Source organism: Schistocerca piceifrons, chromosome 1, assembly GCF_021461385.2.
Source record: "Schistocerca piceifrons isolate TAMUIC-IGC-003096 chromosome 1, iqSchPice1.1, whole genome shotgun sequence".
Classification (NCBI taxonomy): Eukaryota; Metazoa; Arthropoda; class Insecta; order Orthoptera; family Acrididae; genus Schistocerca; species Schistocerca piceifrons.
The window spans coordinates 839,826,744-839,845,582 of NC_060138.1; the positions used below are offsets into that span (position 1 = coordinate 839,826,744).

At 37.8% G+C, this 18,839-nt stretch overlaps 1 protein-coding gene across 1 annotated transcript in view; it reads right to left on the reverse strand.

The window, feature by feature from the left end:
• Nucleotides 1–18,839, reverse strand: part of LOC124775575 (beta-glucuronidase-like) — a 132,897-nt gene that overhangs the window by 22,555 nt on the left and 91,503 nt on the right. The window contains exons 9-11 of the mRNA XM_047250409.1: nucleotides 12,753–12,837; nucleotides 10,527–10,703; nucleotides 3,831–3,963 (exon numbers count right to left, since the gene is read on the reverse strand). Of these exons, the coding sequence (XP_047106365.1) occupies nucleotides 3,831–3,963; nucleotides 10,527–10,703; nucleotides 12,753–12,837 (395 nt within the window). The remainder of the gene's footprint in view (nucleotides 1–3,830; nucleotides 3,964–10,526; nucleotides 10,704–12,752; nucleotides 12,838–18,839) is intronic.

Here is an 18,839-nt window from a genome sequence, read left to right on the forward strand (position 1 = left end):
AACTTTTCGACTCTTTAAGTGCAGAACAGGGAATCAGTGATCATAAGGCCGTTGCAGCATCCCTGAATATGGAAGTTAATAGGAATATAAAAAAAGGGAGGAAGGTTTATCTGTTTAGCAAGAGTAATAGAAGGCAGATTTCAGACTACCTAACACATCAAAACGAAAATTTCTGTTCCGACACTGACAATGTTGAGTGTTTATGGAAAAAGTTCAAGGCAGTCGTAAAATGCGTTTTAGACAGGTACGTGCCGAGTAAAATTGTGAGGGACGGGAAAAACCCACCATGGTACAACAACAAAGTTAGGAAACTACTGCGAAAGCAAAGAGAGCTTCACGCCAAGTTTAAACGCAGCCAAAACCTCTCAGACAAACAGAAGCTAAACGATGTCAAAGTTAGCGTAAGGAGGGCTATGTGTGAAGCGTTCAGTGAATTCGAAAGTAAAATTCTATGTACCGACTTGACAGAAAATCCTAGGAAGTTCTGGTCTTACGTTAAATCAGTAAGTGGCTCAAAACAGCATATCCAGACACTCTGGGATGACGATGGCATTGAAACAGAGGATGACACTCATAAAGCTGAAATACTAAACACCTTTTTCCAAAGCTGTTTCACAGAGGAAGACCGCACTGCAGTTCCTTCTCTAAATCCTCGCACAAACAAAAAAATGGCTGACATCAAAATAAGTGTGCAAGGAATAGAAAAGCAACTGGAATCACTCAATAGAGGAAAGTCCACTGGACCTGACGGGATACCAATTCGATTCTACACAGAGTACGCAAAAGAACTTGCCCCCCTTCTAACAGCCGTGTACCGCAAGTCTCTAGAGGAACGGAGGGTTCCAAATGATTGGAAAAGAGCACAGGTAGTCCCAGTCTTCAAGAAGGGTTGTCGAGCAGATGCGCAAAACTATAGACCTATATCTCTGACGTCGATCTGTTGTAGAATTTTAGAACATGTTTTTTGCTCGAGTATCATGTCGTTTTTGGAAACCCAGAATCTACTATGTAGGAATCAACATGGATTCCGGAAACAGCGATCGTGTGAGACCCAACTCGCTTTATTTGTTCATGAGACCCAGAAAATATTAGATACAGGCTCCCAGGTAGATGCTATTTTTCTTGACTTCCGGAAGGCGTTCGATACAGTTCCGCACTGTCGCCTGATAAACAAAGTAAGAGCCTACGGAATATCAGACCAGCTATGTGGCTGGATTGAAGAGTTTTTAGCAAACAGAACACAGCATGTTGTTATCAATGGAGAGACGTCTACAGACGTTAAAGTAACCTCTGGCGTGCCACAGGGGAGTGTTATGGGACCATTGCTTTTCACAATATATATAAATGACCTAGTAGATAGTGTCGGAAGTTCCATGCGGCTTTTCGCGGATGATGCTGTAGTATACAGAGAAGTTGCAGCATTAGAAAATTGTAGCGAAATGCAGGAAGATCTACAGTGGATAGGCACTTGGTGCAGGGAGTGGCAACTGTCCCTTAACATAGACAAATGTAATGTATTGCGAATACATAGAAAGAAGGATCCTTTATTGTATGATTATATGATAGCGGAACAAACACTGGTAGCAGTTACTTCTGTAAAATATCTGGGAGTATGCGAGCAGAACGATTTGAAGTGGAATGATCATATAAAATTAATTATTGGTAAGGCGGGTACCAGGTTGAGATTCATTGGGAGAGTGCTTAGAAAATGTAGTCCATCAACAAAGGAGGTGGCTTACAAAACTCTCGTTCGACCTATACTTGAGTATTGCTCATCAGTGTGGGATCCGTACCAGATCGGTTTGACGGAGGAGATAGAGAAGATCCAAAGAAGAGTGGTGCGTTTCATCACAGGGTTATTTGGTAATCGTGATAGCGTTACGGACATGTTTAATAAACTCAAGTGGCAGACTGTGCAAGAGAGGCACTCTGCATCGCGGTGTAGCTTGCTCACCAGGTTTCGAGAGGGTGCGTTTCTGGATGAGGTATCGAATATATTGCTTCCCCCTACTTATACCTTCCGAGGAGATCACGAATGTAAAATTAGAGAGATTAGAGCACGCACGGAGGCTTTCAGACAGTCGTTCTTCCCGCGAACCATACGCGACTGGAACAGGAAAGGGAGGTAATGACAGTGGCACGTAAAGTGCCCTCCGCCACACACCGTTGGGTGGCTTGCGGAGTATAAATGTAGATGTGGATGTAGGTGAATACAATACTTACTACCCTGATCATTTGTCAGAAGATAGTTGAAATAGGTTAACACAATGCAGTAAACTGGAACAGCTAATATTTACAGAATTAACACACTGTCAGAACGAAACACTGTTATGCACTATTAATAAATTTATCATACACAAAATACCTAATCTTGACTGTCATGACCAAGTTTTGTCGAAACTTAAACTGGCTTAATAGTCTCTGTTAAGATATTCATCTAAGGAGTAGAAGGAGTTGCCAATCAAAAAGTCTTTCAAACTCTGTTTAAACCATGCTTTATCTGAAACCAAGTTTTTAACGGTTGCTGGCAATTTATTGAAAGTGTGTGTTCCTGAATACTAGACCCCTTTTAGGGTCAAGGTAAGTGATTTTAGGTCTTTATGTAGATTGTTCTTATTACTAGTATTGATACTATGTATTGAGCTATCGGATGGAAATAGAGATATATTACTTGCAACAAATTTCATTAAGGAATAAATTTACTGAGAAGCAGTGGTTAGATTACAGAGTTCTTTGAACAGGTTTCTACAAGATGTTCTTGAATTTACACCACAAATGATTCTTATCACACGCTTTTGCACCCTAAAAACTTTTTCTCGGTTTGATGAGTTGCCCCAGGATATGATCCCATATGATGTAATAGAAGGAAAGTAAGCAAAGTATGCAAGTTTTTTTTATATTTTTATCTCCTACATCTGACATTCTCACAGCAAATACAGACTCGTTTAGGCACTTAAACAATTCTGTGGTATGCCCTTCCTAACTGAATTTATTATTGAGTTGTAATCCGAGAAATTTAACACTGTCAACCTGTTCGATCTATATGTCCTCATATGTTATACTCTTGCTGGAAGGAAATTTCTTACAGGTTCTGAACTGCATATAGTGGGTCTTCTCAAAGTTTAATGACTGTGAATTACCTTTAATAACTTATTAATGTCAGTGAAAATTTGATTAGCAGCTACTTCTAAATCCATACTTGACTTGTTACTTATTGCAATGTTTGTATCATCTGCAAACAAAACAAACTTATAATCTGGCAATGTAGCAGACGAGATGTCATTAATGTACACAAGAAAGAGGATTGGACTCAAGATGGAATCTTGAGGAACACCACATGTAATTATTTCCAAGTCAGATGAAGACTGACTGCTTACTGCACAGGTATTTCACAACGACACCCTTTGTTTCCTGTTAGATAGATAAGACTCAAACCATTTCACAGCATTGTCAGTGACACCATAATATTTTAATTTACTTACGAGAATGCTGTGGTTCACACAGTCAAAGGCTTTTGACAGGTCACACAAAATACCAGTAGCCTCTATTTTATTATCTACTGAATTAAGTACATTCTCACTGTATGTGTGCTTTCTCTATATCAGAACCCTTAAGAAATCCAAACTGTGACTTGGACAATACATTACTTCCAGTCAGATGTTTAACAAGATGCTTGAACACAACCTTTTCAAATACCTCCAGAGATTTATAGAGCTTAAGAATTAATAATTTAGGCTTAATAGCATTTGCACTGGCGTTCATTTATCTGGATGACATTTCATTAGGATGATGTTTCATAGAGTATATAAGGCTATTGTACTTACATTGACCAGTTTGGAAATCAGCAAAGTTCCATATCAGTTCTCCAATAAAGTAACCTCTCTCTCGAAGAGTGTCAAAAGCCTTAAAGTGCTCAGACATCAGAAGCACTTGGTACTCCTCAGACCAAAGATATTCAGGTTGCTGTGGATGAATGTGACAGTTTGTCAATATCAACGAATAACTTCAAAGGATATAATTCAACAATGATTCATAATTTGGAGAAAGATACAAATAGGAATTCACTTTTGAATTATGTGGGCACACATTTGACTCCATTTTCAGTGTGCTACTTTTAAAGACATGATCATATACTATAAACCAGTCCAATAATTCATCTTGCTACATATTATTTACTGTTATATTTGTAAAAGAGGAATGAGAAAGCAGAAATATTCAGCCAAAGTGTATCTTTTTAGAAATTTACTGCATTCTTTGAATATTTGTAGAATTATGAGAACAAATGTCATTGTTAGTTGAAACTTCTCTGTCCAACAGAAAGTAAATGATTTGTTCACTATGATAAAACAGAAATTTTGTCTCTTATTGACACAAATATTGAGACAGTGATACTTTTTCTACAGGCTTTTCTTAATTAATTGGGGCATTTAGGCATGACATCATCGATTCATCATTTGCAATATGACAGCGAATTTAGTAAGTTAGTAAAATGATGTGTAGATGTCATTTATATACTATGGTATCATTCCACTAATTTGATAAGAATTGGCATATTACTTTACTGTTGCAAATTTTTTGAAGAGACAGCAATTTCCAAATACGAAAACACATCTATTCTGTGGTTCATTTTATCTTGCTTTGTCTTTCATAAGTGAATCACTCCATACTGAAAGGCCACTGTCACAAGTTTGAAGGAACTGAGTTATTGCCAAAATAATATTCCTACGGAAGCTCATAAAGCAGAGAAACTGGGACCTGTGTTTCATAAGTCTCTGAGAAAGGATCTCAGTCCAAGACTGAGGCCTTTTCTGTGTATGTCAGTGGTAGCTCAGAAGATGATTGCTTTCCATATTTAATAGCTACCTTCCCTTGTCTCTTATAGGCAATTACAGATTGCTGTCTAATACTTGTTGTGAAGTGGAGTACAACATTCCTTAGCAGAAGAAGAAAATGATATAAAGTCAGAAAAGAGACATAAATGTAACTTGTACAAAGAAAAATTATGTAAAACATGCAAGACTGAAGTGCAGTTTACACACAAATTATGAGGTCATAGCTATCAGGTGGCATTCTTTCCTTCCTCTTGCCAGTGACTTCGATCTTCTAAATCAGTTGCCAAGGAACCGTAACTGAATCTACAGAATACATCAGATATGAGATCACTGTAAAAGTAGCAAAACCAAGAAGTGCCTCATGAAGGAAGAGGGAGCGTCAGATGTTATTGATTTTACAACTTTCCAGCAAATGTTTTACAAAAAGAAAACTTGCCTATCAGTAGCAACTGCTCAGACAAGCATTCTTAACGATCAGAAAATGTAATTTAAAATCAATAACTTCAAGCCTCTCATCTGCAATGCATAGTTTCCTGGTCAAGTTGTTGCCAGATACTTCATTCATGTTTTATAAAATATGCTTTCCTGGCCTGCGCACATTTATCCACCAGCCTACCATACCCAAAAGGATCCAAAAATATTTTAAAAATGGACAGTTGTATGTATGTATCTTCCACATTTCCTCCTAAAGCTGTGGGCCAATTTCAACTACATCACTTACTGCTGGAAAGCATTACTGTGGTAGTAAGAACCACCTACCTATCAAAGAGGTGGGGGTGGGAGATGAAAAGACACTATAACCCGTAAGATGTGAATACCCAGACTTTATCCATCTCTTATTTTTCAGACAGTATCCACATATGCCACTAAATGTATGAGGGTCATTGTTAAAGTAAGAACTGATTTGTAATGGAGAAAGAGAAACTTTATCTATGAACATAAATTGTACATGAGGGTCATTGTTAAAGTAAGAGCCAATTTGCAATGGAGAAAGAGAAAATTTATTTATGAATGTAAATTTGTTTCACAGACTACAATAAGCACATTTTTTCAGTTTTTAACATAGTTACCATGAACATGAAAACATTTGTCAAGTCATGGCACCAGTTTTTAGATCCTACCATCGATTGCTGCCTCTCTGTTAAACCAGTTAGTAACAGTTTCTTTCAACATATCAATATTTTCAAAGCACTTTCCACCAAGGAATTCCTTCAGTTTTGGAAACAGGTGAAAGTGTGATGGTGCTACTTCAGGGATGTATGGTGGACAATGCAGTAATTCCCAATAAAAACTGGTCTAGTTGTGTCTTTGTTCTTGCCAGAACATGAGACCAAGCATTGTTGTGAAGCAGAACAATGCTGCTACACAGCAGTCCCCACTGGCAATTTGAAATAGTGCACCTAAGCTTCAATAATATTTCACAGTATCTCTGTGTCATTCCTCTTGGCAAAAAGTCTAACAGAAGAATGCGTTTCCAATCCCAAAAAACCGTGGCCTTGATTTTCCGTGTTAAAGGTTCTTGTTTGAATTTTCATGCTTTTGTCACGGAGTTTGAATGTTAAAAATTCAGGAAATACTCAGTGGAAATGGCAACTGGGTATCAAGAATCATATCTTGATAAAAAAAATCCATATCAAACATAGGGAAAGGGGATAGACATTATAGTCATAATTATCAAAATTTGCAGCACTCTCTCACCATATCATTCAAGATATGCATTCTGAAAAAAAGAAGATGAAGATTAAGAAGAAGAAAGAAAGAAAGAAACACACAGTGCTGAGAGAATTACATGGCTGTCATGATTTAATAACCTATGAGCAGCTCAGTAATCGATGTAAAGGCTTGAAGCTCTTGAGTGAAGTAAATAATCACTACCACCATCATGAGACCACCATGGCAAGAACAGGGCGGAAACTTAGCAAAGTGCAGCTTTTCCCCTTTAAATTAACAGTTGCCTGAAAGAGGGTGGATACTGACAAGGTATAACAGGATAACTCAATAATTTCAAAAGAAGGTAGAAGGTGAAGCTGTGGGAACTGAGGCTGAATGTTATACATTCATGGCACAGTTTAAAAAGTGCAGTCACGTGGAGTATGTTTGGAGGTCATGCATTCATGAGACATTTCAGAGTTATTGAGTATTCATAGGTCTTTGATAGTTTTATGAAAGAGTCAGAGATACAGGCATATATTCAAATGCGGCCATCAAAAAGATACCATGACCATTACTTGACAAAATGCCTAATTGTGTGAGTATTTCCAATTGGATCTATTCAGTTTAGGCAGGGCTGTGATTTATGACACTGCTCCAGCAACAACTGCCAATAACACTAATAATTGATATCCTTTTAATAAAGTCATATTTTACTAATAAGAACTTGGTAAAAAAAGGCTTTCTAAGACCAAGATTGCATAAAAATTTCTTTATTTTCAACAACCAGTTTTGACAGACTTTTATGTCATCTTCAGGTCTGTGACATAGTACACATATGGGGAAAATATTTTATATCATGAATTATAACATAGTACTTAGAAAAGAAAAAAAATTATTTGCCACCACAGGAAATGGAAAAGGAAACTCTACATTTACATACCTTCAAAATTTTTGCTACAAAATCAGTTCATTGTGAATTGGAACTTCACACCAAGTTGTCATGGTAGTGGATGGAATGTAGCAGCTTATACAAAGGTTTGTCATAATAAAACATTTGCAGTCAAAAAGCACCTTGTGTACATAGCCATGTCCATATATGTAGCACTCACAAATGAGTGATAATTCATAAAAATCACAAAATAGAATAAAATGCACAGTAGCTCATCTGTTTACAATAGCTTGACATTTTCCATTAATTGCTGATCCACCTTAGATGGTGTGTAAGGTAAAGCTGGAAGGCAGTGCTGTAAAGATAACACGTGCACAGCGTGTTACAGCCAATAGATGGATTTTACATCAGTATCATAATAACAGAAAGTAAATTATTATTTTTTCACATTTAAACTTACATACTTTTATGAGTCGTCTTTAAACACTGTAACAGTTATAAAACTGTACTACATCAGTACATGAAACTGTACTATGTATGTATGTATGCGAAACATGTTTCATGTACAGATATAGTAGAGTTTTGTAATCAATACAATGATTAAAGACCACTCACAAATGTATGTAAGTTTAAATGAGAAAATTTAGCAGGTGCTGACAGGTGTGAAAATTACTGAACTATACGTTTAATAACTCATGGTTGCAAAATACTAACATGAATCGTTTACAGAAGAATGGAGAAACTGGTAGAAGCTGATCTCGGGGAAGATCAGTTTGGATCCCGTAGAAATTTCGGAACACATGAGGCAACACTGACCCTATGACTTCTCATAGAAGATAGGTTAAGAAAAGGCAAACTACATTTGTAGCATTTGTAGACATGGAGAAAGCTTTTGACAATGATGACTGGAATACTCTCTTTCAACTCTAAAGGTGGCAGGGGTAAAATAAAGGGAGCAAAAGGCTATTTATAATTCGTACAGAAACCACATGGCAGTTACAAGAGTTGAGGGAAGCAATGGTTAAGAAGGAGTGAGACAGGATTGTATCCCATCCCTGATGTTATTCAATCTGTATATTGAGCAAGCAGCAAAAGAAACAAAAGAAAATTTGGATTAGGAATTAATGTCCAGAGAGAAGAAATAAAAACTTTGAGGTTCACTGATGACATTGTAATTCTGTCAGAGACAGCAAAGGACTTGGAAGAGCCATTGAACGGAATGGACAGTGTCTTGAAAGGAGGCCATAAGATGAACATCAGCAAAAGCAAAATGAGGATAATGGAATATAGTCTAATTAAATCAGATGTTGCTAAGGGAATTAGGTTAGGAAATGAGACACTTAAATTAGTAGATGAGTTTTGCTATTTGGGAAGTAAAGTAACTGATGATGGTCAACGTAGGGAGGGTATCAAATGCACACAGGCAATGGTATGAAAAGTGTCTCTGACAAAGAGAAATTGGTTAAGATCAAGTATAGATGTAAGTTTCAGGAAGTCCTTTCCTTAAGTGTTTGTATGGAGTGGAAGAGAAACATGGACAATAAACAGTTTTGACAAGAAGAGAATAGAAGCATTTGAAATGTGGTGCTGCAGAAGAATGCTGAAGATTAGATGGATAGATCATGTAACTAATGAGGAGGTACTGAATAGGAATGGGGAGAAGAGAAATTTGTGGCACAATCTGACTAGAAGAAGGAATCGGTTGGTAGGACACATGGACACATTCTGAGGTGTCAACAGATCACCAATTTCGTGCTGGAGGAAAGCATGGGAGGGGGTGGGGGGAGGGGGGGTGGGGGGGGGGGGGGGGGGTAAAAGTCATAGACAGACACTAAGTAAGCAGATTCAGAAGGATGTAGTTTGCAGTAGTTACTTGGAGATGAAGAGGCTTGCACAGGATAGAGTAACACGAAGAGCTGCATCAAACCAGTCTCGGGACCGAAGACCACAACAACAACAACGTTTAAAGTCCACTCAGAAAAGTATGTAGTTTAAATGTGAAAATGTAACAATATATGTTATGGGCTTATGATACTGATGTAAGAGCTATCTAATGGCTGCAACACTGTGTATGTGTTATCTTTATATTAGTGGAAAAATCAAGCTAACATACACAGATGTGCTATGTGTATTTTATTGTATGTCTGCTTGTGTCTGTATATGTGTGGATGGATATGTGTGTGTGTGCGAGTGTATACCCGACCTTTTTTCTCCCTAAGGTAAGTCTTTCCGCTCCCGGGATTGGAATGACTCCTTACCCTCTCCCTTAAAACCCACTTCCTTTCGTCTTTCCCTCTCCTTCCCTCTTTCCTGATGAGGCAACAGTTTGTTGCGAAAGCTTGAATTTTGTGTGTATGTTTGTGTTTGTTTGTGTGTCTATCGACATGCCAGCGCTTTCGTTTGGTAAGTCACATCATCTTTGTTTTTAGATATATTTATTGTATATTGTGATTTCTATGAATTAAAAATCAGCTGTGAGTGCTACATGTATGGACAAGGCCATGTACACAAGATGCTTTTTGATTGTAAATATTTTATTGCTGAAAAACCTTTCCATAAGTTGCTCGATTTTATCCACTAACATGACAACCTGGCATGGGGTTCCAGCTCACAATTAACACAATTTTTAGCAAAATTTTTGAAGGTATGTAAATGTACAGTTTCCTTTCCCATTTCTTGTAATGTCAAATGAAAGCTTTCTTCTTCATTTCTCAAGTACCATGTCATAATTCATAATATGAAATATATTCCATCTACTGTGTTACAGACCTAAAGATGATAGCAAAGTTTGTTGAAACTGGTTGGTGAAAATAAAGAAATATTTATGTGATCTTGGCTATAGAAAGTTCTCTTACCAAGTAAAACACATTGCTCCTTCTCATGTCTCAACATGAGAAAATTCAGTCTAGTTTTTGCACCTTTAACACTATAGTGGTTCCACACAGCAGTAAATGTGACTTTAGACTACTTCAAGAGCCACAGAATAACCTGTCCCTCAACAAGAATGACAGCAACAGCTTATTTTTCACAAAACATGGGAAAACAAATTAAATATCTATACTGTCAACAGGCCCATAAGAGGAAACTCATAGTTGTATTATTCCTTTCATATTCTTAGCAGAAAACTTTCATGTTGCTATGCTTTGTCTTACCATGTGAAGCCCCACCATACTGTCAGCTCCATATTCTGTCATGATTATTGGTTTATTATACTTTTCCCTCCAGTTTTCCATTTCTTCAAGTAGTTTGGGAACTATGACTCCTGTAAACCCACTATCAAAGTACCACGCATTATAGCGATTCACACCAATGATATCCAAAAACTGGCCCTGTAAAAAGAACAGCAGTTCATTTGTGAACTTTGTATGAGTCATATAAGATTTGTAACTGGTATTTATTACTTTTTCTAAATATCCAACTCATCACATGAAAGGGTCATCACTCTACATATTTATGACAGATGAATCAGATCTATGACATGATTCAGATTCAGAGTCTTTACTAGTCAGTCAGCATTTGTACATGCAAAACACTTTTTGAGTACACTTGCTGATATTACAAAATACATACTTACATTATTTATGTTATTGTATTTGGCATTTGTAAAAATCTTCTCAAGAATAAAATGGGTTAGCTACCATTTCCTTAAATGATTTGATTGGTATACTTGTGATATGTTTACACAATCTGTTATATATATTGACTGCCATTTAGGTGTGATTATTGTTTGTTTTTGCTATTCTTTTTTGTGGTAAGAGCAAAGTACTACTGATTCTTGTGTTATAACTACATCTTTGATTTGTTACATTTAAATTTGGTAGTTCATTGAGTATGTAATTAACTCTTTCTAAAATAAATAAATTAATTACAATCAATAATGTAATGTGTGAAACAAAATTGGTGTAATAAGATTGAATAGTGGCATCAGTAAAGGATATAAAAAGGGTGAAGCAGAGACAATGCATGTTTGCCAGTAGTACTGAATAACTTCCACTGTTTTACATACAGAAAAGACTTTTACCCAAACTAACAGTATTTTTATTGCATTTTTGAAATATACATTCATTAACTAGGTTCATTAAATAATGTCATTAAGATGACAGCCTTCTTGTTAGATGCAAATTTAGAGTCCCTCCTTAAAACTCTGCATGACTTCCTCCAGCATTTCATTCGACACAGCCGCAATTTCTTGATGAATATAAATTTTCAGGTCATTGATTGTGCAAGGCTTGTTCACATACACTCCTGATTTGAGGGAACCCCACAAAAAGAAATCACAAATTGACAGACTGGGAGAGTGCACAAGCCAAGATACATTGCTGAATCATGAAATGATGCATCCAGTTAAATATTTGCTGAACCACTTTCGCAGATGCTCTTGCCATTTGAGCTGCCTGATCATCTTGTTGGAACCATATTTTTCTGTCCTTCACCTTTTCTGTTTCAGATGCAGGAAGTTGTTCAGCATTTCAATGTACTGCACTGATATCACAGTAACTGTGGTTCTCTCCCATCACCCCCCCCCCCCCCCTCCCCTTCAAAAAAGTAAAGACACACTGCACCACATTTACTTTTTAGCTGTGGAGATCTCTGGTGTAATTCACATGGGTTCTCCAGCACCCAGTACAGACAGTTCTGTACATTAACATAGCCATCCTGATGGAAATGGACTTTGTCATTTATCACTGTTAGGACATCTCCATCTTCCATAAGAAAGGCATTTGTTATGTCACAAAATTTTTTGTGTTGCTAAAAAAACCTATAACTTAGCTGCTGCATCATCATTGTTTTGTAGCCTGAAATTTGTGATCACTTGGAGATGTGATGAATAAAAAATGTGATGTAACCAGTTCTATACCCTGTTGCCTAGTTGATCCTTTCAGACTAGCAAGAAGTGCTCCACTCTGTCCACATTTTCCAGAGTTTGGACTGAATGGGGAAGACCTGATGATTTTTCTTCATCACAGATCCTGTAGTTCTAAATGGGTCAGCCCAACATAGTAGATTGTTTCGATCTGAGGTGCACCTTCATGTTCAGTATTAAAATTTCTACTGTAATGAAGTTGAATCCTGGCCACAGAATCGCTGTTTCTAAAAAAACTGGTTGACAGTAAACATATGATACTCTGTGCTCCATTGCTCCATAGTAACAGAAACAGTGTTGTCTGAGCTGTCCACCAGAGCTCACCCAAGGTTAATACCCCATTCTCAACTGAGCACTATCGGTTTAAAAAACATGCATTACCTAGACTCCACCCTGTATTTAAAAGATATCACAAAGGGACTGCAATTAGAACAGGTCAATTGGCCTAATCTGTGAAAGGCAGAAGAAAATAAACTACAAGGAAAATTACTATAACTTATCTAGATTTTCATACCGCACGGTCCACATCATAGGTTGAAGTCATAGCAATTGTAGTAGGACGTGTAGCATCAAGACTTTTCACGTGGTCAATAAGTTCTCTGCAAAAAAGAAAGGATTATATTGTTAAAGTATAGGACTGCTGTGGAATACTCTAGAAATAATTTAACAAAGAAGTTATAGAAGAAACCAAAAATTATAAAATAAAACAGCTTTGCACTGCTTTGTAAACATCTCATTTTCTTGATTTAATTTCTTGCACCACACTCCTTACTGGCTGTTCGAAAAATGGTGCATGGGGGATTGCTGGGCAGCATATTTTACAGAAAGAAACATCTTCTGCTGAAGTGATGATTTTGTTTATTATGTAGACCACAATAAATAGTACTTGAATACTAAAGATGTAAATGTAAGTAGAAAAATTTAGAATTAACGATAAAAAGTTGTGCTACTCCCCAGACTGGCCGGGAGACCGGCACAATAGCAATTAAATTTATTATAAAAAAGCAAGCATATTTTAGTAGTTATGTCCCCTGTGCATGTTTGGACTTTTTATTTTCACCTGTTTGCTATCATCCAATAGTGGAATGTACACATTAGAACAAGGATCTGTACAATATCTGGTCCAATGTAACAATCAGATGTCAGGATGATTCAATCCGATTACAACTGTACTACCTAAATCTGGATGAGTGAATTCAATTGCAGTCCTACCATCTAATAAGAAGAAACACTACCAACTATCCCAACAATGTTTCAGTCTGGCAAACTGGTGTTTGCAATGTGCAATCTAAAATTTTAGCATGACTCACTTGAAGTCTACAGGTGCAATTGTGCACTGTCATTTTAAGCCCAGTATTAACACAAGTAATAATGATATTCTCCAAATATTTTAATTATAGAACAACAAGTTAGCAAAAATGAAACATAAAATACTAAACAAATAGCTAAAAGGTGAACATAGAGTTTAATAAAATCCTGTAGGATACTAATGTGGGCTAAATCAAACTGTTTAAAATCCAAGACAAATTTTTATTCAAGACATATGCACTCAAATGTGCAAATGAGGGCCTTACAAGGATAAATGATAATTCAGTTGAACAACACTCAAACCAGTGGTGCGAAATGTTGTTATGTTTATGCATGCAGACTATTTAATGCAGTAGAATGTGTGTTTTAATATTCATACAGATGCATTTTAACTCTCTGAAACATGTAGCAAAATCTTAAAATTCATTAGCATGATGCCTCAGTAACATTGAAAACTACAGTTTATTACTCACCATTACCATAATGAAAAATATCTGACAAATTCATCATACCATTATCAACAATAAATCCACTGAAATATTATAGTTCACGGCAGCCTTAAACTGTCTGAACAACAATAAAGTCTGTGTGATCACAGAAGAACAAGAAAGCCACATGAACATCTTTAAGGCCCAACAGAATTTAAAGCTCAGAACTCACTCCCACAAAACTATTCTAATTCCTGAAAGATTTCTAATTGTTCAACCTCCTCCATTGAAAACTCACTAGCAAAAGGCTGCATGTACTGCTCTGTGCAGTACTTTAAGCTCATAGTAATGTGATTACTGCTGTACTCAATACAAATATTTACAAAATGATCACCATTCAATTTAACCAATAATTTCATATGTGTACAACTTACTAGTGCATAAATTAAATTCTCATAGTTTGAGACCTCTCATTAAAATTGCCATACACTGATCACCAGAACATTATGAGCATTGACCTACCATTGATATAAACCTGTCCTGGAGATAGCAGCATCACTTGGTGAAGAATGACTGCTAGTCAGACACATGCACAGTGCCTGCAATATCTGTGATGTACTCTATATCTACATCTACATACATACTCCGCAATCCACCATACGGTGTGTGGCGGAGAGTACCTCGTACCACAACTAGCATCTTCTCTCCCTGTTCCACTCGCAAACAGAACGAGGGAAAAATGACTGCCTATATGCCTCTGTATGAGCCCTAATTTCTCTTGTCTTATCTTTGTGGTCTTTCCGCAAAATGTAAGTTGGCGGCAGTAAAATTGTACTGCAGTCAGCCTCAAATGCTGGTTCTCTAAATTTCCTCAGTAGCGATTCACAAAAAGAATGCCTCCTTTCCTCTAGAGACTCTGACCCGAGTTCCTGAAGCATTTCCGTAACACTCGCGTGATGATCAAACCTACCAGTAACAAATCTAGCAGCCCGCCTCTGAATTGCTTCTATGTCCTCCCTCAATCCGACCTGACTGGGATCCCAAACACTCGAGCAATACACAAGAACAGGTCGTATTAGTGTTTTATAAGCGGTCTCCTTTACAGATGAACCACATCTTCCCAAAATTCTACCAATGAACCGAAGATGACTATCCGCCTTCCCCACAACTGCCATTACATGTTTGTCCCACTTCATATCGCTCTGCAATGTTACGCCCAAATATTTAATCGACGTGACTGTGTCAAGCGCTACACTACTAATAGAGTATTCAAACATTATGGGATCCTTTTTGCTATTCATCTGCATTAATTTACATTTATCTGTATTTAGAGTTAGCTGCCATTCTTTACACCAATCACAAATCCTGTCCAAGTCATCTTGTATCCTCCTACAGTCACTCAATGACGACACCTTCCCGTACACCACAGCATCATCAGCAAACAGCTGCACATTGCTATCCACCGTATCCAAAAGATCATTTATGTAGATAGAAAACAACACTTCCCTGTGAAAAAGGGCAAGTTGCATTTCGCAGGAGCAATGCTTTCTAAAGCTGTGCTGATGTATGGACAGCAACTTCTCTGTCTCAAGGAAATTCATTATATTCGAACTGAGAATATGTTCGAGAATCCTGCAACAAACCAATGTTAAGGATATTAGTCTGTAATTTTGAGGATCTGTCCTTCTACCCTTCTTATATACAGGCGTCCCCCGGAATTTTTTCCAGTCGCTTGGGACTTTACATTGGGCAAGAGGTTCGCAATAAATGAGTTCAACCAAGGTCAGATTGTCTTGGCCTACAGGGTTGGCATGAGCATTTTAGAAACCTTGTGACTTGTTGGATGTTCAGAGAATGCTGTGGTGAGTGTCTTCAGCACATGGTGGAACCAAGATGAAACCACATCCAGACGTCGTGGTGTTGAGCGCCTTTCCCTCACAATAGATGTCAGATGTCATAGGTTGGGCAGACTGGTAAAACAGAGCAGACAGTGAACTGTGGGAGAACTAGCATCAGACTTTAATGCTGGGCAGAGTACAAGTGTGTCTGAACAAACAGTGCACCAAACACTCGTAATGATGGGCCTCAACAGCCAATGACCCATGCATGTGCCAAAGTTAACACCACAGCATCAGCAACAATGACTGAAATGGTCACATGACAATTGGCACTGGATAGCGGCAGACTGCTCCATGGTTTGATGTATCCTAATACCTTCTACATCATGCCAATGGGAGGTTGCAAATCCTTTTCCAGGGGAACAGCTCCTTGACACCTATACTGCAGAATGGGGACAAGCTGACGGCAGCTTATTTTCATTTACCTGTGTGCTTAGTAGTTTAATTCTTGAATTTCTTGCAGATTTGTGTATTTGCTAGGCACAGACTCATGTTTTAATAACAGTGTAGTGAATAGTTCCACCATATTTAATACGAATAGGAACTGTGATTGCTGTGTTCAGATAAGAGTTGAGTTGGTGACTCCTTGCTCACAGCTCCTGGTGGTGCTGTCTTCTGTCGGTCTGTCTGAGGGTACTGCCAGTAGACATCAATGCAGGGAGCCACATGTGGGAATTCAAGGGACATCCATCACTACCCAAGTGCCCCTCAGTCGTGCATCACTGTGGATACCCAGTTGTTCCTCTCATTGATATAGCTGCCAAGGAGGGGAAGAAGTTCAATGTGCATTCTGTGCATATACAGGCATAACAGCTGGGACGAGATGAGGAGGAGGGGGGATGTAGTACTGGTATCCAAGGTTGGTAAAGACTGCTGCCATTCTTGCTTGTGAGAGGGAGGCAGAGCTCACTCACCATCAGTAGCATTGTCAATAGCACTGATTGTGGACCTTTGGTACAGAGCCAAGTCAGGGTTTTGAATCACAGGCTCAGATGGTTATGTGACCGTGCCTGCTGCAGATTATTACACTTCCGCCTTAGAGAGTTTGGGGTGTTGAGTTCCACTTAATAGCTCAGGGGTCCATAATACACTAGAACTGGCTTCACAGATAATGGGGGCTGTGTGGAATGGACTGTGTGGTTTCTTAGCTTTCTTGGGAAAGAATGTAAAGGGCTCCATTATCAGAGTGTTTGCAGGTTGAACACAGGATGAGGGTAGACCTAGGAACCATACATATTATAGTTGTAAATCTCTTAGCAGTGTTGGGGAAGAGACAGAGTTCCATGCTAATAGAAAGCACTGAGGCTGAAATTGTTATAAGTACTGAAAGCTGACAAAAGCCAGAGATAAGTTCAGCCAAAATGTTCACAAAGGACCTATCAGGGTTCTGGAAGAATAGATTAAATACAGTTGTGTTGGCATGTTTGTTTTTGATAGAAATCATTTATCTTGCAATGAAATTGGAGATGATACTTCCTGTGAGTCAGTACAGGTAGAGGTTATACTTGACATCCGGAATACATTAATAATTTGTTTCTTTTACCAACTCCATGACTCAAATGATACAGTTGCTGAAACATTCAAAGAAAACTTGAGTATCATCTCAAATATGTACCCCACTCATACAGTTACAGTCAGCGGTGACTTCAATGTACTCTCAATATGTTTCTGAAAATACATGTTCAAAGTAGATGGTAGGCATAAAATATCATCAGAAATTGTATTAAATTCGTGGTCTGAATATTATTTTGTGCAGTTAGTTCAGGAGCACACAAAGTATAAACAGTTGTGAAACATACTAATCCTCTTTGTGTTGTTGTTGTGGTCTTCATTCCAAAGACTAGTTTGATGCACCTCTCCATGCTACCCCATCCTGTGCAAGCTTTTACATCTCAAAGTACATACTGCAACCTACATTCTTCTGAATCTGCTTAGCGTATTCATCTATTGGTCTCCTTCTACAATTTTTACCCTGCATGCTGCCCTCCAACACTAAATTGGTGATCCTTTGATGACTCAGAACATGTCCTACCAAAGGATTCCTTATTCTAGTCATTTTGTGCCACAAATTCCTCTTCTCCCCAATTCTATTCAGTAACTCCTCATCAGATACATGGTCTATCCATCTAATCTTCAACATTCTTCTGTAGCACCACATTTCAAAAGCCTCTATTCTCTTTTTGTCTAAACTATTTATTGTCCATGTTTCACTTCCATAAAAATACTTTCAGAAAAGACCTCCTGCCACTTAAATATACCCTTGATGTTAACAAATTTCTCTTCATCAGAGATGCTTTTCATGCCATTGCCAGTCTGCATTTTATACCCTCCCAACTTTGATCATCATCACTTACTTTACTTCCCAAATAGCAAACCTCATCTACTATAAGTGTCTCATTTCCAGGCCTAATTCCATTAGCATCATCTGATTTAATTAGACTATATTCCATTATCCTCATTTTGCTTTTGCTGATGTTCATCTTATGGCCTCCTTTTAAGACACTGTCCATTCCATTCAACAGCTCTTCCAAGTCCTTTGTTGTCTCTGGCAGAATTACAATGTCATCAGTGAACCTCAAAGTTTTCACTTCTTCTCCCTGGACGTTAATTCCTAATACAAATTTTCTTTTGTTTCTTTTGCTGCTTGCTCACTCAATATACAGACTGAATAACACCGGGGATAGTCTAAAACTCTGTCTCACTTCCTTCTCAACCATTGCTTCCCTCAACTCTTGTAACTGCCATGTAGTTTCTGTACGAATTATAAATAGCCTTTTGCTCCCTTTATTTTACCCCTGCCACCTTTAGAGTTGAAAGAGAGTATGCCAATCAACATTGTCAAAAGCTTTCTCCAAGTCTATAAATGTTACAAATGTAGTTTGCCTTTTCTGAACCTATCTTCTATGACAAGTCATAGGGTCAGTATTGCCTTGGTGTTCCAACATTTCTATGGGATCCAAGCTGATC